Source organism: Pyxicephalus adspersus, chromosome 10 (assembly GCF_032062135.1).
Source record: "Pyxicephalus adspersus chromosome 10, UCB_Pads_2.0, whole genome shotgun sequence".
Classification (NCBI taxonomy): Eukaryota; Metazoa; Chordata; class Amphibia; order Anura; family Pyxicephalidae; genus Pyxicephalus; species Pyxicephalus adspersus.
Genome location: NC_092867.1, coordinates 46,834,622 through 46,858,839, shown reverse-complemented (window position 1 = coordinate 46,858,839; position 24,218 = coordinate 46,834,622). Strand labels below are relative to the sequence as shown.

Here is a 24,218-nt window from a genome sequence, read left to right as displayed (position 1 = left end):
TGTATTTCTATTGATCATGGGAAACATGGTAAATATGGGAAAAGAAGCTTCCTTCTTCAATAGGCACTGACCTTAAAGCGTACCTAAACTCAGAATTTTCACTTTACATAGAAGGGTAGACAACCCATTTATGTTAAGTAAAAATTCTGCGTGGTTGTTTGTTTTTTAAGTGCAACAAACTTTTTTTTTTTTTTTAATAAAGGTGCAGCACCGCTTCCCAATTCTCGATCGCCTAGGCGGTCGAGAATGAATGGGAGCGCAAAGCCTCCCGGGATGCCTGACGAAGGCTTTGGGTGCTCCTTCTGCGTATGCCCAAGCATCTCGGGCATGCGCAGAAGGAGCATTTTTGCGCAAAGAGAAAAATTTTCCGATCTTACGCATGCGAAATGAGATCGGGAAATTTTTGTTTTCATCCCATGTCACCCGCTTTTGCGCCTGGGTCGGGTGACGTAGGATGAAGAACAGGAAGAAGAAGAGAAGATGGCGGTGCCCGGAGAGACCGCTCCAGAACAGATGCCAGGACAATGCGGGACCCAATGCAGGACAACCCCGGAGCAATCTGACTGCCCTGCAGGATTAAAGGTAAGTGTATTTTTTTTTGTAAATTTGAGTTTAGTTCCTCTTTAAGCCTAAAATATGATTAATGGTGGCCCTTTCAAATATTTCAAATGTCAAATGTTGTTTAGTAAAATCACATCATATATTTTTTTGTGTTCCTTTTTTCTATTTCAAGGATTTTAATGCCTACCACCTATTAAAGCTTTAAATTTAGGGTAGAGGAGGGAATAGGTATAGCTTAGTCCAGCCTTTTACTGTTGTCTGTATTGGGAATGAGGATTTGTCTCCTCACCTCCCATCACAAATACTTCATGGGAAATCAGAAACATTTTGCAGTTCTCAGGACACAGACAAAAGCTACTAGATTTCCTCTAGAGTTTACTGGGGGTTCCTTGGGCAATGAGCTTCTCGGGTCAGTTTACATGACACCAATCTTCTCTTTGGCTGTAAAGAGGCATTCTTTCTATATTCTTTCAAAAATATTCTAGTAGACTAGAATTGTTCAAGTACATTTACCATGTCTTGACCTGCAATAAAAGATATCCATGTTCCCACAATAAAAGTATAACTGGCAATAGTCTGCCTTCTGGTATTTGATGGATCAAGATAATCATTCACTTAAACACGATTATGCCCATGTACAGCTTGTTTTTATGTCAGCTATAATTTGTTGTACTTCTCCAAATCAAATTGTAAGCATTCGTTGTTATGATTAAATAACCGCTGTTGTTTGAATTAGAAGCAGCTGTAACTCATGTGTTACTGTCCTGGATCATTAGGCAAATGTTGTCACTGCTAAGAGGTATCATGTGTTGGATTGTCATACTGTAATACTAGCCATGCTTTCATTTTCTAAAATTGGGGACTTCCAGTCAATCAATAAATCTTTTGTGTAGACAAATATGATACAGTGCCACGCTATACAGCTCTTTATCTTTGCTTGTAGAGGGCACAGTAATGAAACTTTTCACCCTGTTGATGGCAATTTGTAAGGCTATTATTCGGTTTAGGGGAATTGTTTTTAGAAATAAGTCAAGGCCCTAGTAGCAATGGGCTGCATATTTATTTCTGCACAAAATTCAATTTTGATTTACAATTGGCAAATAAATGAAACTTTACTGAATAATCCAAATATTGTGTCCTAACAATGCATTTTGTCATTTGAGTAAAACATGTCTCCTGTTATGCATCATTAAAAACATATTTAAAAAATAATTGATCATAACAAATAAAATGATCATACTCAGGGTTTGTAAATTCAACACAAAATACTGACCATAAAAGAAATTATCTACAGCCTAAACAAACGCAAAAGATAAACTCTGGAGATTAGAATTAACAAACCAACAAACACACTTCTATTTGATAAAACAAATGAAGGACATTACATTACCTTCCACCTGTTCTCATTGCTCTCTAATAGGAGGAATAACTTCTTGTTGGTGTCCCCATTGTAAGTTTTGTTGTGTCAGAGTTGTCTCCTAAATATTCCTGGATATATGCTTGATTTTGACCCTGCAACCTTAATCATACCCCCCACAGTGCTTTAATTAGTAATGCTGCTCAGAGAACCTGTGCACTAAAAAAGAACAAACTTCACATTCAAGGTAGTTTGTCTGCCAAGGTAATAAAAAAAAGCAACTTGGTTTAATTAAGTTTTAAAATAGTTAGTAAAGGGATCCCAATGTCTGCATCATCATAGTAATGGTATATCGCCCTCTTAGCAAGGCTCCACTATGTTACAGGTAATGTGGTGCAATTTTTGTAGCACAGTAGCATGCAATCATTTACGAATTCCCTAGGGAATGAAACATATTCACCTTATTAATTGGCTACTTAATCTCCTTTTCAATATGGTAGCAGGAATATACTTTGAACCAAAGTATCCTTGCTGTGTGCACAGGCAGGCTTTCAGGTAGGACAAGGTTGTGAAACTGTTAATCTGAAATCTACAATTTCTTTAGTCACCACTAAAAGGAGATTCTCTCAGAATTTATGGAATGTTGTCAGGTGCCTATATAAACGTAGTTCCCCTTGGTCTCCTTCCTGAATTTTTTTTTTTTTTTTTTTTAACATTCTTTATTTTTATTTTATTGGGAAAAAAGAACACAATACATAAAAAACAACATAGATAGAAACAATAAAATCTCAGAGTAAGACAAAAACTGAACAATGGTAAGTATGGGGAAACAAAGACCGGTGCATTGCATATATCACATCATAACACAAACAAAGAAGTTACTCGTGGTGTAGTTACAGGCATATCAGCATCATCGGACAATCGGTGCTGCAAAGGGAGTTATAAAGAACAAGTAAGTGAATGTAACCTGAGATACTCCAGGCCCCCCTCCCTCAGCCTGAGAGGCTCGGATCCAGGTGGCGCCTGAACTCCAGTGTGTCCCGATAGTAAATACACCCACCCCATAACATATTAAATTTCTCTTGCGTGCCTCTCAGGCTCGCAGTCATGTCCTCCATGAGCATGATATCATTAACCTTGTGGAGCCACATGCCCACTGTGGGGACCGACACTGTCTTCCATAGCATAGGAATACAGGCGATTGCTGCCACTATAAGGTGTCTGAGAATGGAATTTCTGTAACCCTTATCCGGAATAGTATTGTGATGCAAAAGGAAAAACCCGGGATCCCCAGGTATATTGTGAGTAGTGACCTTCTGCATGAGATCCCTCACCTGAGCCCAGTATGAATCCAATAACGGGCACGACCAAAAAATGTGTAACATGGTGCCCCTTCCTCGGTTACACCAGAATGATGGAATGAGGCGGGATCTAAGGGCCTGAGGCATCGAGATACTCAAGGCTGCAGATTTAGAGTAATTGATTTTAAAATTTGACACCAACCCATATTCCCGTATCGTGTAAATAAGGTTTGGCAAGGAAGTAAGAGGGTTAGTGCTGATGATTCTTGATTTTTTTATCTGCTCTGGCTCATGTTGTTAACTTTGATCTTGCTCTGGTTCCTGATCTTTTGGCTTTAGCCTCTGACCTTGTTTTGGTTCTTGGCCCTGGCTTCTACCTTATCTAACTTTACTCTAGCTTTCAATACCTGACCTAAATACTAATGATTCTCCAGTCACTGCCACCATGCTTCTGCTTGCATGTTCTACCTCTTCTTACCTTGCTTGTGTGTAGATTGAGGACCAAAATCTGGTACCTGTTAGTAGCACAACTCCTCACCCTCAAAGACTTTGTTGAAGGTGCTTAGTCCTTGCATCTTAAACATAGACTGTGCTGTCAACAAATCAACATCCATAGTTCCTAGATGTTTTTGTTTTAGTTTATCTAAATGTTATGGACCAATGCTTTATGTTCAACATGGATGCCATATATTATAGTGCGATTCAAAAAAAATCGGTTAACAATAGCCCAGACCATTTAAAAATATTTGGGGGCATGCTAAACAACATATACATTTTTAATAGGAATAATAAACCCAACTGAAGGTAAACTGATTTTGGTTAAGATAACTTGGAGGTAACTTATTGGTCTGCAGTGGCATATGACAACCTCATTACTTATGACTGAAAAAAGAACTGGTTCAGTGATTTTTTTTTTTTGACAACTGGAAATGATAAAAACTAAAAACAAAGTTTCTTTAAAAGTAAGCTGACATTCATGGTTGCAGAAAAAGTCAACCATGTAGAGGATATGATGGTGGAATTCACAATATTAGCCATACAGAGACACTTAAAGCAGAACTGTCATAATAAATAAAAAAAAGACACCTTTACTTCCACATAGTCCTCGTTCCTCAGAACGACTTTGACCTCAGCTCACTGCAGTCAAATCAGTTGAAATTCCTGTCTACTCAATGGCTGCCAGAAGCTACATATTGTGTGCAGGAATTTTGCCTAATCCACCACAATGTAAATAAATGCATGTGCAAAATGGTTCCCAACTGCTAATGGTTCCATTACAGTTAAATAGAAGTGGTTGGGAGCATACAATAATAATTCTGCAGTATACCACGAGTCTGAAAGTGGCCAAACAATATTAAATAAAATGTGACTAGTGAAAAGTTCAAATGGGTTTCTTCACTTTGCTTTTTATAAAAGTTATTGATCTCAATGTAAAATAAATGAGTGCTATATTAAAATGTTAACTAATAATAAAACAAACAAAACATAATTGGGTAGTTGCAACTGCACTGTACAAAGACATGTTTTCTAAAGATAATAATTTTCTGCTAACACAAAAAAATATAATAATTATTGCCTATTGCAATTTAAATTCTTCTTTAAAAACATCACACCCATAATAAATTCAGTATTACTAGAGAAAATGTTTGCTGTAAAATATGCCCTAATTGCGCTTCATTAACCTTCAAGGAGGAGAAATTAGTTGAGAAATTAGTTGACATTTTCAAGGTATTTATCAAGCAGGGACCGTAACACTGACTCATCATCATTCTGCTGTTAGTATGAAGAGAATAAATCACAACCTTGAGGAAATACTGAACTAAATCATATTTAAGTACTATGAATGCTCTGTAGCACAAAGGAAAGTGATCTCTGATCAGTTGTCCATCTGTTAAATTTTACTCTGTAGAAACCTAATCCTAATACTAGTCAACAGACTAAATTATGAAATGTAATACAGTGAAGACAGTTGATAATATATTTCACACTCTGAACTGTTTAAAAATTGCTACTATAGGGTATATAGAGCCCTGTTGATTTATTTTTAAAATTATTTTATTACAAAAATATGGACAGATTTGTTTGTGTATACGTATGCATACAGACCAAGATGCAGAGTGTTGCTTAAGGGGGAAGATTTTAAAAAATTTCAAAACTAACCCTAAGAGATTATTGCTTTAAAATAGGATATATAAGTGTGTATGTTTTAACAATCATATTACAAAACGGCTCAAATAGTAGCTGTTCATAGACCAAAATTAAAAAAATTAAAACAAGGCATGATTGCAAAGATAAATCTAGTGATGGTCCATTGGATTCAATACAAAATAGCTGTATTGAGTCCAATACAAAGAAATCTTTATTTGCTGGATCACCCTGGTTCAATAATGAAAGTGTATCTTCTCCACTCTTAGCGAGTTTTAATAAATCAGGTCCAAATTCTGAGAAACCTGCTCTCAAATGTTTCTTGTGCAACTGAGAATTTTATTTTGCCTGAATGCTCCTTGTTGGTCATCTGTCTACTTTCCAACACTGCTGCTCATATCAATGCCCAGTATGACCAGCATACATAAAGACTAATACAGCTAAAGCTAATACAGTTATTGTAAATTTTCTGGTTAGCTCAGCTGGAATACCAAAAAACACATCTTTAAAATAATGGGTTAATGTGTGTCTATAACACTATTCATACAAAAAAATGTCTCGTAGATTTTTTTAGCTTTGTTGTTCCATTAAACTACTATTTAAAGCACATTCACATTTAAAGAAAAGAAGCATGTACTTAAATACTTTATTAACTATGCTGTCAGTGCATGCAGAGAGCCTTTCCATTCCGTGTTCCTTTAATTGGCAATTACTGAAGCACCTTGCTGTTAGTGGTTGCTAGTAGTGCATTTTGGTCTGTCTGCAAAGTATGGCTGTATTTTTAATAAGTAAGTAAGCCATGGTGAAAAGTAGTGTTGAAATATTTTAATGTATAATTGCAAATTATAAGGCAATAATTTACAATATAGTATCAATTGGCAAGTGTATCCATATTTCTCAGCCCATGCTCATGGTAACTTTAAAGAACAAATCAGCATAGTGGCAGACGGTTTTAACACTATTGTGGTAATCCCTAATGTGAAATATCATTGCAGAAGTAGACTATTGTTTTTATCCGATTAAAACCTTTAAAAAGCACTGCATGTTCCTCTCATTTATAACTTCATAACCTTCAGTATCAACCAAGCAGAACATTCATTGTTGAATCCCAACCTCCCTGTAACTTGAAAAACAAAACTATAATGACACTAGGCTTTTCTGCACCTCAAAATGAACTATATAAATTGTAGCATAGACAAGATGTTACTTTATACACAGATAACCAGGTTATTAAACATTACTTGGTAGTAAAAAATACTTTTTCAAATAAACCCAGGAGACACAAACTGCATATTAAAAACTGTCCATGGCCTCCCATTGTACACCAAGCTTAGACACACACAGCCTAATGGTGTGGGAATTTAAAGTATAGCCTAATATATAAGCATACTCTGTCTTCCCTTTGTAGAAATATGTTTTCTCATTGTTTCCCTCTGTAAAGCCAAGGGTTGTTTTGTGTGTGTGTTAGTGTTTTTTTTTTCATTATACCCTGAACACAGCAAAGATCAGTCCTCAATATCTAGTGAGATGTGAGCCCCCTCAGTGACCTATCCCCAGGTTAAAAGTATTTTTTTTTTCGAAACCAGCTCCAGCTCAGGTATGGTTACCCATCAATGTTCTTCTGCACTTATGTGTAAACCTTGACATGCCTAGCCTATTTTCCCTCAGTGCTCAATCCCTAGGCATGTTTATTAATCTCATAGTGCCCAGTATCCAATTTATGATGGTTTATGACTTAACACTGTATGTGCTATATTCTCTTAGCACCCATCTGTTGGCATCTCTTAGCTGCTAATATGTACAGAACAGATCGATCTATATACAACAAACTGTTATCGCCTTGAATTTGATGTAATTGGTAATGATACATAATGATATTGCAAATACTGTAAGGTGCTAGAAATAACATAAATACATAGTGAACAATGAACTTTTAAAATGCTGTTTTAATAATTGTTTCTGGACTTATTAAAATATAATTGTTTATACAAATGTTATAAATGATATAAATTTGTTCTTTGGTGCATTCAAAATTCCAATAATTTTTTTCTGGATGTATATAAATGTGTATCTTCCACTGTATGTAAGGAGGTGGACATGGTAAATAGTTTTCTACAGGAAATGTAAGCAAAACTTCCCACTATATGTGCATGTACCACTCAACAGCCAGTTCCCTATTCTGAAACAGACACACTTTAAACACACAAACAGTAAATTTAGACTTTAGGAAAAACTAATCTTGTCTAATTTCCTAAATAATGAGCTGAAGTTCTCACTTCAACCTTCTTACCCCTGCAGCATGTCAGGATTTGGTCTAGTTAGGAACAGAACAGATATGACTTAAGCCACGTACACACTTTTACGATCCTTTCCAATGTCTATGCACTGCACGATGCATGAACGGTGCTGTACATACAGCAGCGTTCTGCTCTATGCAGAGGGGAGGGGGGAACAACGACGGAGCGCCCCCCTGCTGCGCACTCTCCCCCATACCTTGCATTACAATCATTCGTCGTTGATCGTCCGTGGATCCGCCAGGACGGTCATTCGGACGATGAACGACGAGTGCTGTACACACTTCAGAATCCGCCCTGTGCCGATTATCGGGCGAGAGCCATTAGTAGTGTGTACGTAGCTTTGGAGAAGACTTTTTTTAAAGAATTGTTTAGGTATTTATCACACAACAGATGTCATAAATGGTATTATAATAACATGTAATACCAAACTATTTTTTTTTTTGAATCGATAAAAAAGCTCACATTCCAAAATGTATATGTTTACTTACTGACAGCACCACGGTCCTCTGGAAACTGTATTCCCTTTGCTCGAAGGACCACTACAGTTAGACGTCCAAGGTAGTCATTGTAGCTAAGAGAGAACTGAATGTCTCCATACACTGATGGTGGCTGTTAAGGAAAAAATGATTATATTTAGTGATTACCAGTACAAAAAGACAACAGTGTACCTCCAAATGTGTATTGTTCTTCTGGAACATGGTGATGTAAGCTTTTGAAAGATTTTAATTATAAATAAAACATAAGTCTAAAAAAAAGCAGATAATTTCTGTTGACTCACATGAGTTAATACATTTTTTAAAGTATTACACAGCAAATGTCCCTAATGAGGACACAGGACAAAAGTTGAGGTTCTAACCCTTTCCTACTATAGCCAAAATTAAAAAAATGTAATCATAAAAAATGCATCTGTTGAACATAAAGGGTTTTAAAGCTAGATTGGGCTCTATTTATAAAACGGAGAACCAGACCAGAGATTCCCTCATTGGAATCCTTCAGGTCCATGTGTTTCAATAGCAGTAATTGATTGCCATGGGGAATGTTTGAGAGAATGTGAGATTCCCTGTTTTATAAATAGAGCCAATTATGGTATTGCTTGTTTCCCAATCCTTTTTCATTAGCAAGCTTCCTTCCTTCCAGAATAGGCCAGGAAATATGCAGCGTATTAAATTTCTGCCCAATGGGTGGCTACAATGCTTTGCAGGTTCTCCCTGTAGGTTAAACATAGCCACTCTTTGCTCCCAACTTAGACTGCTTTAATTATGTCTGTGAAGGTTCTCATTATCCAGGTCATTGTATATTTAGTAGTAGTGACATTAAGCTGGAATAGTTCTTGTAATTTTGAAGATGTCTCCAAGTTGCTTTAGAATTTTTACAGTTGCAAACATCTTCCACATTACAAGAACAAGTCCAGTTGAATGTGATGAACTACTACTAGATATTATTTTGTTATATCCATGCTGTGTTTAGGAGCCCCAATGATGTTGCACCCACAGGTAATATCTGCAATGATTGTAAATAATGTAATGGCTTTCTAAAGAAAATGTTTTTAGATTAGAATAACTTTGCACTATTTTGCTAATCCTACATCATTTCCTTTTTCCTGTCATTTCATTTTATAATTAGTAAATAAAGTCAACTTAAATCAGTCAAGCACAAGTAGTTGTTGTAACATCCACTTCAGATGGTTCTATGTTTGTTTTCACTACTGAATCTAATTGAAATTATTATCCTTACGGAAAGTGCAAATTAATGCATTTTATTTTAATAAACATCTAATTGTTTTATCTTTGGACATTTTTTTAAACAGCATTCCAAAACTCTGATAAGTCACTTAGTATGCATAAAATAGACTAGACATCATGCACAGACAGGAGTTTTAGTATTACATTTTGGATTATCAGACGATACAGTAGTGAAAATATTGGCAGTGTCAGACATAACGCACCGTTAAGTGCTTCACCACAAGCAAAAAATAGTATTCAATCTTTAAAGTGTATTTGACTGTTGTGGATTGGTAGTGTCAGGCTAGGAAAAAACAATTTCTACTTGGAATCACTCCACCCTTTCGTTTAAGTCTATCTCACATCCATTTAATATCAACACAGTAGTTCACATTGTGACGTCAATATGCTTTGTCATTTGAATATCCAGTATGTCCACGCAGTTCTGTTTTTTGATGTTGTGACATAGTATCCCACATGTATTCTTCCAGTAAAGTGGATTTCTTGTCCTTAAAACATGTCAAGGCTGGCCCTGCCAAATGGGAGGTGTACTACTAGCGTTTCCTCACAACTTCTATCTGGTACAGTAAGAATTTTCAGCACTGTATGAAAGAGTTATAGGCTTCAAGCAAGTTGTGCACAAATAACGTGGTTTTAATATTTATCCTAGGGCTATTTAAATTGGAGCTTTAATCTTCCACGAATAAAGGTATTCTATTTATTTTTTGTTGTCACTTACATGATAAGGATCTATACCAGAGCCATCAAAGTTCCAGAATCTTTGTTGATCATAGTTTATGCATATTAACTTTAGAGGATGTGGCATGGTGGACTTGATTACTAGGTTCAGAACTACTGTCATATTAATGTTTTATTGTTTAATTATTAAAATAATTAAGGAATTCCAGATAATACAACAGTGTAAATTAGCCAGCAGCTGGAAAGTTTTAATTAGTAATTAGTAATTTTGTATCCCAAAATCTCTGCAATGGATACTTACAGAGAAATCCAATTCATGTGACGGATAGCCAAGGGGGGCATTTTCTTAATCCTACAGAAATTAGGGTTCATTGAAGGTAAGTTGCCAGTTGTGGGACAGATGTGTGACAGGATGGCACGGTATGATATAGTTTTTTGTATTGTTGTTGTGATGGCGCTGCAGCAATAACATTTAAGAAGGAGTTAGCCACAAGAGTCCCCCTCCTATCCTACATTTTTTTTATACCTACAGCTCCTCTTTCAGCAGAAATTGGGGTTCAAAGAACATAAGAGAACATTTATATGTAAAAAGGCACCATGGTATGGTAGTGATAAAATTTTAGTGGGGGGCTAGCCAGACAAGACTCGCCCATTTATCCTACACTTCCCTTTCTCTACTGTTAAAAAGAAATTGGTGTTCACTGAAGTTAAGTCGCCAGCTATGTGTGACAGGGTAGCACGGTATGACAGTTATAGTTTTTTATATGTTGTGATGGCGCCATAGTAATGAAATTTTAGGAGGATTTAGCCACAATAGTTAGTCACATTTTTCTTTTCTTACAGAGTAATTGGGGTTCATAGAGAGTAAGGGGATAGCTATGTGTGACAGGTTAGCATGATATGATGGGTATAACATTTTATTAGGGAAGGGGGGGCATAAGGGGCTTCCACATTTCCAGTTGCCAAATCCCTCTGATCCAGAGAAATTAGGGTTATAAGAAGGTAAGTGGCCAGCTATGTGTAACAGGCAGCTCGCCAGTCGCTTAGTCCCTCGCACTGCAGCGTCTGCAGATTTGACTCCTGATGGCAGTGAGCAGTACTAAACTTCTCCCCCAAGCCAGGGTTCCATGGCATGAGGAAGGGGTAACAGCACTGCAACCTTACTGCCAACCTAAACGCACCCTTTGGGTCACCATAACGCACAGACGATCGGTAGTACCCTAACCCTGGTCTTGAAAAAGCCCTCCTTAATGTGATGTTGTAATGTGTGTTGTTGGAATTTTTTTGCTTGTGACCCCCTATCTGGCAACTTGTTATGTTTAGGGGGGTGAAATTAATTTTAGTTACAGCTCTCAGGGTCCCCTTTGTACCCTGCAAATTTGACATTTCTATGATAATCAGTGAAGGAGATATGAAGATTTAAAAATGTGGATAATTACAGCTACATGGACACAGACACAGCTCTCACGCTGCTGCTGGGATTATCTTACAGTAGTGGGCGGGGAACAGTCACAGCTGATTGCCAGGTCTTTAGTACACGCCCACTCCCAGGGAGTAACACTGACATGCTCAGGAAGCTCCCTCTCCTGGCAGCACAATCTCGATAGAGGAACATAGGAGATGCGCACGCCCAAACCCCCACAAGACAACGAGCTGGGAGGAAATGAGGAAAGGGATGGATCTTGCAGCCGTAGGTTGGCAACCTTGCTCTACATGATTTCATAAATGTAGTGCAAATGCTGAAACAAGAAAATAAAAGGTATAGCACAGGATAAAGTCTGCTCAAATGCCAATATCAGTTACACAGCAAAATCTGTCAGAAATTAAAGGCCTTATTCTCTGTAATGTCTTACCTCTGAACTTTCTTGTTCAAGATCTCGCCAAATGACAAGCTTGCCATCATCTGTTAAGTTCTCATTTTTCAGAGGGAAGAGAACCTGTCCCAAGAGATGGTGCTTTTTTATTTTATCCACATGATAGACAGAAAATCTCAGAATTCTCTGATGTAATGTTTTACCAGAAACCTGCAGAAAATTGGACAAGATCATTCAAGATATTAAATGAATACAAAAATACAAGATCTTAAATGCAGAGTTTATGCAGAGTTGGAATTCATGAAATCCATAAATTGAGGGTAGAACATTCCTTAAAGGACTTTACTGTAGAATGGCCATAAATTACGAATAAAGTTTATTTTTAAGTATTCCACTAACCCAACTCTCTCCTTTGCAATCTATTATAAATGCTGCAGCTCCATTCTTCCCACCACTCCTCTTCTGCTGCCTTTCTTTGTAGTTCTCTTCATTGGCTTCCATTTTACCTTATAATCATATTCAAGCTCCTGTGCTTAGCCTTCAAATTCCTTCATAGCTCTTGTCTCAAACCTCTTGTCTTACCTTTTTGACCTGGTAGAAAAATACACCTCTAGCCTCTCTCTTCACTCCTCCAATGACCTACTACTGACTTCCTTACTCATAACCCCCTCACATGCACGACTTCAAGACTTTTCTAGAGCTGCCCAGAATCTCTGGAATGGTATTCCTTATTCTATTCGGCCTGCTACTACTTTCTGCTAATTTAAAAGAGCACTCAAAACCCATCTTTTCAATTTTGCCTACCCGTCTTCTTCAGTCTTAAAACCCTCACTACTTCCCACCACTCCCTATCTCACCTCCTATTGTGTGATACTTCCCCCACCCACTAGATTGTAACCTCTCAGGGCAGGGTCCTCTTCTGCTCTTGTGTTCTTGTCTGTATCTGTTTGTCATTTGCAACCCCTATTTATTGTATGGTACTGTGTAATATGTTGGCGCTATATAAATACTGTTTATTAATTAAAAATAACAATAATAATAATAATAATAAAGTTCATGCTTCTGCATTTTGTATAATTAGTCCTCCTACCTGGCAAATTTCTAAATGGCAGTACATTTTTTATTACAGCAGAGAGTGATAAAAAGAAATAAGTTATGGAGACCAAACTCCTTATGCTCCCCCAAATATCAAGGTTTGAAATTATGCAGCCAAAAAAGATGTACAGTATTGTACAACCAATGTGTATTGGCAGTATTATGCAATTTTTCATCAACTATTACATTCAATTAAACAAGGAAGGATTTTGGAGTATTGCCACACGCAAGTTAAGATACAATCTGAATGTTTAGCAGGGCAAAGAAATATCTTGACAAACCTGTAAAACATGCCGCATTCCTCATTTTTAAGATATTTAGGTGTTTAGTTTTGTCTTTGTTGTTTGAGTTTAGGGAAAGTTTAAAGTAAACTGCCATGACAAACTTACAGAGTGATATAGTGCCTGTAATCCTTCGTCCGCTATGGAACTTCTATACTAGTTATCATGCTTTTCCTGTGGCTATACTTTCCAAATCACTGACCTCGAGCAAGCATGCAGATTATGAAGACGGAAATTAGATTGTTCCAGGTTATTAATTCAAAGTGTTTAGCTACAGGTTTACCATATCGTGGAAACACAGAGCAGTGATGGTAGATGCCTATCAAGTCTTCCATTTCTGATTATAGTACTAAATTTATCCTTTATTAGATTGCCCTACTACCTTTGGAAGTCTATTTCAAACATCTAATACTCTTGTGGCAAAAGGACTGTTTCTAAGGTTAGTTTTGCAAGTTTTTTGCCGTATCCCCTGTTAGTGAGCTCAGCAAATACTGTTCCTGCAGTCTGTCCTGATATGAGTTTCCCCTAGACCTTCCATTATGTTTGTTGTCCTTCTCTTGATCTGATCTGTCTTTTTAATCTTGCACAGCATTCTAAATGTTGGCCTTTATAGCAGAATCAGTGCCTCTTTTACCCTGTTGGTGACCTCACTAGTTAGAATAGCCATACCAACCCAACATTTTCAGCAGGAGAGGCTAACAAAGTCAATCTCTATGTGATTAAACTTTTCACTGGTAATGATACACTATGTGCTGTTGATCGTAATTCCAGGCTGCCACAACATGATAATCAACTAACAGTCACACATGCAAAACTGGCCATAAACCTGTTCCAGATGTAAATTTCAAATTTTTCAGCTGGTCCAGAAGTAATTTTTTATGCTACAAAGTCAATTCTAACTTATTAACAATGGAAGTTCGATTCTGCTTCTGGCCTCCATATATTTCCCTTAGTTCTCCCCTCTGGTACTCTCTATACACGGGAGGTTTGCTTTTCAAACTGTAGGAAAACACTGAAATTCTGACCGGCTGTGGACATGATGGGATTAATCATGTAACCCAGTATGAGAACCTGAAATCCTGCAAGGGTTGTCCAATGTTTCCTCAACTAATGAAAAAGTCTGAGAGGAGTGTTTGTAGGTATGCAGGAGTGTTTTAAAAATACCCAGCAAGCATACACTTTATATCAATTATCCTGGGTAATTCCATACTTCCATAGCTGAAGGCTTAATAATCTGTACAAATTATGTTTTTTAAACATGATGGGAATCTAGGGTGTATGTCAACCAAGAGGTCCAATGTGTCTTGGTAGTTTGCCCCATGCTATATTTTCTGGACCTTGTACCTTCTTGTACCTACCAATTCTTCTACACTTTTCCTCACTTGTTAGGAATGTAACTTCATTCCATTGTAAATGATGAAATATGCAGGAATTTTAGATTAATGAGACCCCTGTGTTTAAGTTTGGTGCTTTCTAAGATACACTCTTGCTTGCTAAATGTGCTGCCTACCATGACATACTGTTTCAGCTAATCAGCAGGGGTTGCATCACGCCCAGTGCAGTTTCCCTATAAGCCCCTTACAGTTTTGGGGTTGGTTAGACCAGAGGTGGGCAAACTTCTTTAGTCAGGGGCCACAATCTGAAAAAAAAAATTGCCAGAGGGGCGGGGTCGATGACAGAGTGGGCGGGGTTATGCCAAAATCCTCGTCCACTCTCCCATCGCAAGCTCAGAGCCTTGGATGGCAGAGTGGGCGGGTTATGTGCAGTGACAGCCTGCCCACTCTCCCATCGCAGGCTCTGAGCATGATGGACTGAAAAATAACACTTTTATGAGCTATCTATATAGTCTATTCACAATATTTGCATGATCTGGTCAATTCAAAAATCAGTTTGCTTTCCAACTGTTTTGTGGTTTCCATATAACTTATGGAGCTTCACTTCTACCATGTTATTTGTTAGGTACAAAGGATCTCTTTAAGGCAAATAGCAAAGCCAGAATTTTACCTAGACCTTCACTACTGTATGCAGTTCCATCTGCAATATATCTTTCTATGTTCTATCCTAATGACAGTGAAACAGAAAACGAGGGAGCAAGTATTCCTAAACAAGTAAAGATAAAAATACAAATCAACAGACCTTTTTTATTTTACTAATAAAAGGTGTAGAACCTGAAGTATAAATATATACCCATCTTCTCATGTCTCCTTCATTATCTCATTGAATTTTAGTAGTCATGGTTAATTGGGAAGTTCCCTCCCAACAACTGTCTTAAATTTGTCAGCAAAACTTACCTGAAAGACAAAGTTTTCATCGAACTGGGGATTCAGGGTTTTACGCTTTGATTTTGATTGAAGATAGCGCCTTTCGTCAGGCAGGAGATGCATCTTTACAAAAGGGTTGCAGGAGTCGGAGTTGAACTGAAGGTTTCTTACTTTAATAAGAGAAACCACCAGTCTTTCTGTCTCATGTTCATACTCTACAGCAAACCATATGCGCCCAACATTTCCTTCTGGGAAATCCATTTCTTCATTATCATCAGGATATTTATACAAAGCTGGGTTGATTGAGCCCAAAACATATGCTCCCCCTAAAAATTGTAAGTAGAGATTACATTAATATATTTTCCAGCAAATAGTTTACTGCATATACTAGAGTAGAAATAGTTTTTTCCCCCAAAATGCCATTAGAAAAAGAATTTCAGTTTATACTTGAATCTCACCAGCAGGCAGCACTGTATCTTCATGTCAAGTGTGTAACAAACATTATGAGTTAAGATATGAGTTTGTTATGCAATTTTAAATGAGGACACAGCTTCATCTTTCTTGTTGACCAACAATAACGCACAAAACATCATTTAGGAGCACATGACCAAAAAAAGTACAAAATACTTTATCCTGTAAAAAGGTTGAAAAAAAGGATATATACAGAGCTTATGTAATTTTAATTTACACCATGGATGTATTTATTTTTGTTAACTTTATTGGCATGTCCTAGATAGTAAGCTCTTCGGGGCAGGGTCATCTCCTTCTTCCGTGTCACTGTTTGTATCTGTCTGTCATTTGCAACCCATATTTAATGTACAGTGCTGCGTAGTATGTTGATGCTATATAAATCCTGTTTAATGATATTAATAATAATAATAATTACTGTTCAGAATGTCAGGCCACAAATTGAGGTTTCACAAATAGGTTTATAATCTATAGAAATGAGATACAGTAGCTTTTACACAATACACAGAATCTGTTTTTTTACAGAAGCTTACTTATTTTAAAAACATGCATGCTATACTTCTGTACAGTAATGCCAAAATTATTTTCCACATACTTTTTTTAACAGCTGGAATGCTGTAGTAGTGTTTTCTATTAAGGTTACAGAATTAGGTGTAGAGAAAATGGGACCAAGCCAATGGACCTGATCTATAAAAGTTATCCAAGGCTGGAGAGGATACACTTTCAACAGTAATGCTAGGTGATCCAGCAAACCTGGAATGAATATGGTCCAGGTGTGAAAACATTTGCTAACAAATTGCACAACCATTCCATGTGTCCTGGATCACCCAGCTTCTCTAGCCTTGGAGAGCTTTATTAAATCAGGCCCAATGTAAATGAACATGTTGCAATATGAGATTATATCATACATATGTACAGTAGATTTAAAATACAGCCTAAAGAGGAATAGGCCAGATTTCAATTTTGATATAAGAAGTTTTAGAAGTTTACAGGTGATTTCCCATTAAAACAGAATTACTCCTTCACTTTATTCACACATTTTCATGTTAATATAAGTGAAACCTCCTTCAAATTTTAAGAGAAAATATTTTACCCATAGAACAGAAGGACGATCGTGGAAGAAAATCTGGAGCAGTATATGGCTCACTGTCTTCTTGGACACGTTCCCCATTCTGTAAACCAACCCAATCTCGCCCATGGAACTTTGGTGGAACAATAAAAGGTACACTTTTTGTTCTAAAGTCAAAAGAAAAAGATAAATGCCTGTTACCAGTTACATAAATATGACTGTTGATGATATTTGCTCATGCTTAAAACTGCAATTGGCATTGCTCGGACATTTGTATTGCTATGCTATTTGCACCTTTTTTAACTAATCAAACAAATAGAGTGATGCCAAACATTTTGATAATAATTGGGCACTGTACCATAAAAAATATTTAAAGAAAAATACAAGTTTTTGAAGAACATTCTCAACTTCAAACCTCAATATTGTAAACTATTATAAACTGAAGAGCCTTCACAGTAGGTTCTTCCGCCGTCTTCAGTTAACTAAACTGAAGAGCTAATCAAGTTGAAAAACCAGACTTGTTGGCAAAGGGTATAGGCCATGTGGACATAATCTGATTTTATTGCAATTTTTGCTAATTTCAGGTTTGTATCTGCTTTTTAAAATATTATACTGTTAATTGTTGCAGCAAGTAGCTTTATTTTTTCATTTTCTGTTAAACTATCCGGATGATAATGAAAATTTTCCGGTCCTTTTTCATGAAATAAAGTATCACATCAACAAAAAGATCAGACTTTTAAGGTACACAGTGAACGATGCAAATAATGATGTACATACATTGTTTTAATACAAACAAGTCAAAAACACATATCACAGATGACACCAAACAAAGGGGTCAACACTTAGGCAGATAAAACTGAACCCTTTTTCTAAAAAGCTTAATCCCTAGGTGGATACGACTGTTCAATTAAACTATTTTATTATTTGTGTATTCAGGTGAGTGCAGCTGTTAGACTGTATGTCATTTGTTACTATTAATTTTGTATAACGTAGGAAGGAGTTAGGACTTCTGTCAGGTTTACCTGGGATACCATTCAAGGTTTTCTCTAACTTCTGGCCTTGTTTATGATGATTTAAAACACAAGTGGGGAGAACTCTCTAATAGGGGAGAAACTCCAATTTTATCTCTAGTTGACCTCCTCAGCAAGTTACTTGGAAAGGATAGAAATACATTTATTGTGGGACTTTCTATACTACAGCAGAGGGTGGATAGGCATTAAAAATATTCAATTTCTATTTAAATTTCGTGATAATTCTTGTAAACCTCAGCAGAATTCCAGTGTTGAATCTTACCCCAAGTCCTTAGCATAACTCAAAGATGGTGATAGTCTCTCCATACCGGCAATGTCAGTTTGCGTTGGAGTTGATGTGTTTCCCAGTTCCTCGTAAGAAAGGCTAATGCACTTCTTCTTCCATAGGATGTAGACTCCAAACCCAATTAGAAATAATAGAAGAACTGCTCCTATTACACCTCCAGCCACTGCTGCCACCTGTTCTAATTGAGAACAAAATAAGCAAGTTGGTTTCCTAAACAATCAAATAGTTGTTAGTTAGTGCTTATGATGCATGTCTATAAGTCTGAAATATTCCACAGACAATTAGAGTTCATAGTTATGTCATGTCATTGACTAGCCCTTAGAAGAGCAAGCAATATATTATCCCTACAATATTTTAGGGTCAGCTTTGGGGGAAGCAAATTTACCTACCATATGGTTCTGGGATGTGAAAGGAAACCTACACAAACATGGGGAGAACATACAAATCCCATTGAGATAGCTCCAGTGCAAACTAATCAGCTACCTTGAATTCCACTCCCCACCCCAATGTTATAGGAAATACTCAATCACAAACCAGACTAATCATGAGGCTAGTTTGTCCACTGCAAAAAAAGTAGGTCATTTCAAGATTTTAGGTCTACTATCACATAGCATTACTAGTATTAGACCATACAGTGAAATTTCAGTCCTTTGAGTGAGATTGCTTAAATCTTTATTTAGAAATGTTCTGTCCAGTGATACAGTTAGTACTAAAGTCAGAAGATCAACAAGACAGGTAGGTATTGATTTAGAAATTTAACAATGGCAGTCTACAGCAGATAACTCCTTTTTAAGCCTAAACTTAGTCAACCTATTTTTCCCTTTTAATATAGCATGGGAAGTAATAAAACATCTGCCACATTCATACCGATATATGTGATCGAACTAGAGGTTTTTCTCCTTTTTTCTCAAATTACAATGCTAGAAAAATAGTGAGGTGAATGCACAAACCCCAATAAAACCTTCATATTTCACTCTTTTCCACTAGAATCAGTGTTTTGTTGTGTATTTGTCCACTTTGGAGAGATTTCTCATCAGTTTCTGTCCTTGTATCCCAACAATAAAAACAAAGGATCCAACCCATGCCGTTAAAACAAAAAAACCTACAAAGGCCTACAATGTTTGCCAGAAAACAAAGGGACTTCCCCATCTTTTATATCTATACAGTTTAGCCTGAAGGCTGGAAAAAAAGAAAACATATTAGGTGTTTTTAATATAATACTTTATGGAGTCATTTTAGGGTTTAATATTGTAATTACCAATAACATTAGAGACTAGTACTGTGAAAGTAAACCGGACATCCATGGCAGATGTTTTCACTGCCGCCATAGACTTGGTGAACCCCATTACATAACCACTGGAAACATGTTAAACTAATCATGGTATATAAATCACAATGAGCACCTATTTGTTTGGATTAGTCCTCCATATGTTAAATCATACCTCGTAATTTAAGCCAGACACTCTCTGTAGGTAATTTACTTGAACAGGATGACAATGTTGCCATAGTACTGTTAAAATTGCAATCAAAGTTTTCGTTCCAACATCCACCTGTTCAACCCTATACACTGAAATATTGTGCAGAGTTCTACCCCTGAAATGTTTAGAAAAATTTGTATATCCCCACATAAGCCACTGCCCATCCCTCCTGCTCAACTACTTACCATGTCCTTGTATGAGTATATAGTAAACCATTCATTTGATTATTTGATGTAACTAATATGATTAAACTGAACAAATCCTACATTCAATCCATGCTGTGAGCTGTCAATTGTTTTTTGTATTTAGATTGTTTCTAGCTAATCGTGAATATTCGTTTGTGTATCAGATGTCAGATCCATTAAAGATCACTTTGAACAGTTTTTAATATATATTGTATTTTCAGTTGATATTGAACGTTTTCTTGGTTTGGTTATTTAATTGATGGTGAATCATGTGTTTCCACTCTATTGTACCTAGACTGTTCATTAATTGATGAGTGTATAGCGACTTAAAGGGTTACTAAAGGGTGATCAGGAGGAGCCTTGGGAAATATTAGTGAACTAGGCTGCAAACTAAAGGGTAGGACCTCAGAAGTATATATATATTCTCTGGAATATTACTATGCAAATGGCAACACAGGAAAGCAGTGGGAGCTTAGAGAGACCAGGCATACCTGGGGTAAGTGGAAAGGATTTGGGTTCCTAGAGCACTGGGCTGAGTGTTCATTAGGGTACAACCTATATGCTAATGATGTTCTGCACCTAAATGGAAGGGGATCTGCTGTCCAAGGGGAGAGGTTTATGGAAAGGTTGGAGGGATATTTAAACTGGGATTGAGTTGGGTAAAAGAATTGGGGCCGAAAAATCGGTCAAGGATTAGTCACTATTTGAGGTTGGATTGGGGTTAGGTAGGGGAAGGTCTATGGCAAAAAATAAGGACATTTCAATGTTGCAAACAAACTTTGGCAAACATAGTCCCATTTGTACTACAAAGAAAGATATCATGAATGCAAGTATAAAATTGTGCTTGTTCACCAATGCCAGAAATCAAGTAGGAAGGTGGGATTATTGCAGAACTTTATTAATTATAATTGGCTCATCGTAATCGAATACTCCTACCTAAGTATTGCCACAAACATTTGAATATTATGTTTGTGAAGTATGGGCTTGCACAATGGGGTATATATATATTAAATTACTTTCACCACACATTCCCCAGGGGTAGAAGTCCTAATGCCTGTTCCATAAAGCTGAGCAAAGCTGGAAGAAACAGCAGCCCTGCAGAGATGACAGATCCTAAACCAGTCATTGATGTATTCTTGGTAGGTGCTATCTTCACCGCAGGCTCCATGGTGGATTTTGGTGAAGATGATATAACTTCTGTGCATGCGCATGAGTTACATTGTCTACAGTGGCTGGCTCTGTGTGTGGCACTGCATGCGCCATACAATGCATTGTACAGTGCAGGGGTAAAACAAAATGCCACCAAAAGCCAGGGATTAATGCATATCATGTCTCTTTTGTCAATTAGTACTAATTCCTGGTTAGTTTTTTTGGTAAGGTCAGCAGTAAAAGCAGCAGAATCAATGCTAGTCACTTCCTATAACAAGTTAATGTAGAATTCTCAGGAAACAGTTTTACCACACCACACAGTCCTGTCTGGCAGGGGACCTGAGTTTACTGTGCTTCAGTTAAATATTACCTCATGGTCATTCTATCCCTCAGCCTGGGACTGGACAATGATCAGAGAAGCAGCACACTAATAAGCCTATATTTCTGTCTCTTTGCTCTCTTTTTATGTTCAGCACTGTAGCGTTTCTGACTGGATCCTTGTGCTTCTTTTCCTTTTCCCTGTCTGAATTTAGATGTGCAAGGTCTACAAAGGTTGACTATAACGCAAATTTAGATACCATTCAGGTATAATTTTGTTTATAACTAATCTACAAACACAATAAAAAATTATATTATAAAAATATACAGGAAAAGCAAAAAAAAAACACAAAAAACACAGCTAAGTATTGCATTTAGAAAATAATGTAAATGAAGGTTAGTTAGGGATAACTAAGGGCTAATTAATCTACTTTTAGGTTTGCTTCGGCAACGTATGTGTAATGAAACAGTTTCATTGTAATTAGCTGCCCCCAATATTTGCAACTACAACTATGTATTCATTTTTGTTTGCATTTAAACCTTTAACATCTGTTACTGCTAATGAAACTGCTAGCAACACAGACTGGGGACCCTTGATGTCGAATAAACAGCAGATTACAATAAATCGGTCTTTTATTGGTTAAATATGTAATAGTCAAATGAACTAATCCAATGATTTTTCAACCACTGTGCCACGGCACCCTAGTGTGCCGTGGGAGATCTCCAGGTTTGCAGTGGGAAATTAGCCAAGTCAGGGGTGGATCGCCATGGCTACGCAAGTCGATTGTGGAGCCTTGGCTCAGTTCTGGCTTTGCCCACTCATGTCAGTAGGGGTTGTCATAGTTCCTGGTTTGTGGTAGCACAGGACCCGTAGTCTGACAAAGGAATACAGAGGCTGCTCTCTCACTCTCATTGGGTGAGTCATATTGCACCTTAGCTAGAACTTCTTTTTATGTATATTCTTATAACTTGAAGTCATGTACTTGTTTCTTTCCCTATATCCAGTATCTTAATTTCTAGTGGTTGGTAAAATTCTAACTTTCAGAGGATCTAAAAATACACTCTTTTTTGTAGAGTGGCTGCTACATGTCACTTGATAAATATTTGACTTTAAAGCTGCCTTTGACTTTAAAGCTGCCTCATTTTTTTTTCTAGCATTTTTACTCCGACCAATTTTTGGGTATAACATGTTACTGGGTACTGAAGAAACCATGCACCATTGCAGAATATAACTAAATGGAAAAGAGATTTACATTAACAGACACGAATGAAGAGTGCAAAAATATACCTACTAAAATATGACACAGTTTGCACAAAATGTGTTGCACTCTATTATTTTAAAGCTTAGCAGCTTTTTAGCAAGTACTGTGTTACATATAATAAAAAAAGGAAAGATGAGGGACTTGAAATGCAGTATATACATGGCAAAAGGATCAGCTTGGAGGGAAGATATATTTCTCCTTGTTTCCTCTTCTATGGCAGAGATTAACCAGCAACAGGTCTGCTGGGATTGCAGATCTGGGTTTTGCATGTCACTCAGAAGTGTTCTGATCCAGGCCAAAGTTTGGTTTTGTCTGGTCATTAACCCCCCTAGCGGTAATCCCGAGTGTGACTCGGGGTGGAAAAAACTAGCAAAAAGCAGTAACCCTGAGTCACCCTGAGTCACAGCCCCGCGCTCCAGAGGCGATCGGACGATTCCGCTGTGATGCCGGGGCGCCTCTCTGTTGGGGCGTGGCCGGGCGGGAAATTTAAAAGCAGATTACTGAATAATCTGCTTTTAAATGCCGCCCGGGTCCCCGCCACCCCGCTGCACGCATCCGCAGTTAGGATTTCTGCATGGTGCATCACATCTAACTGCAGATGCGATCACCAATAGTAAATTCCAGGGGTGATGCCAGCGGCGATTTCCCGCCGTGATGCGAGCAGCTTCAGCAGAGTGAGCAGGGCAGGGACATCCCCACCGCATCACCCGGCAAGATGTGTGACATCTTCCGGGTGATGCAATGGATTCTGGGGGCCGGAAATTTAAAAGCAGATTACTATGTAATCTGCTTTTAAATTTTTTTTTACAGTAAAAAACACAGCAAAACATAAAATAAAAGTATAAAAACACATTTTATTGCACCAAGCATCATTGCCCAGTGCCCTGATTTACATTTTGCCCACTATTAGCCCCAGAGAGGTCAATTCAGTACAAAAGGATGCCGTTTGGCTTGCATGGTGCTCCTGCCTCCTTCCAAAGAATGATGGACAAGCTTTGGGACCTCATCGCCAGTACGAGGCCGCGTATTTGGATGATTTAATCATTTACAGCCCTGACTGGGAAACCCACCTGCCTTGGGTACAGGCTGTCTTAGACACACTCAGAAAGCGGCACTGACGGCCAACCCTAAGAAGTGTTATAAAGGCATGGAGGAAGCCAAGTACCTGGGGTATGTCATTGGTCAAGGTGTGATTAAGCTCTAAATTAATAAAATCGAGGCAATTCAAAAATGGCCCTAGCCTATAAAAAAAAAACAAGTCAGAGCCTTTTTTGGAATTACTGGCTATTATAGGCGCTTTATTCCCAATTTTGCTTCAATTCCAGCCCCATTGACAGACCTCACTAAAGGCAGAAGTTCTGTCATGATTAAGTGTAACTCCGAAGCCGAGAAGGCTCTTTGTGTACAACCAGTGTTGATGACTCCAGACTTCACAAGAGA

General features: G+C 37.5%; 1 protein-coding gene across 1 annotated transcript in view; it reads right to left on the bottom strand.

The window, feature by feature from the left end:
* The window catches only part of SYT15 (synaptotagmin 15), a 33,203-nt gene that overhangs the window by 5,118 nt on the left and 3,867 nt on the right, over nt 1–24,218 (bottom strand). The window contains exons 2-6 of the mRNA XM_072424121.1: nt 18,363–18,564; nt 17,094–17,236; nt 15,563–15,858; nt 11,935–12,105; nt 8,150–8,270 (exon numbers count right to left, since the gene is read on the bottom strand). Of these exons, the coding sequence (XP_072280222.1) occupies nt 8,150–8,270; nt 11,935–12,105; nt 15,563–15,858; nt 17,094–17,236; nt 18,363–18,564 (933 nt within the window). The remainder of the gene's footprint in view (nt 1–8,149; nt 8,271–11,934; nt 12,106–15,562; nt 15,859–17,093; nt 17,237–18,362; nt 18,565–24,218) is intronic.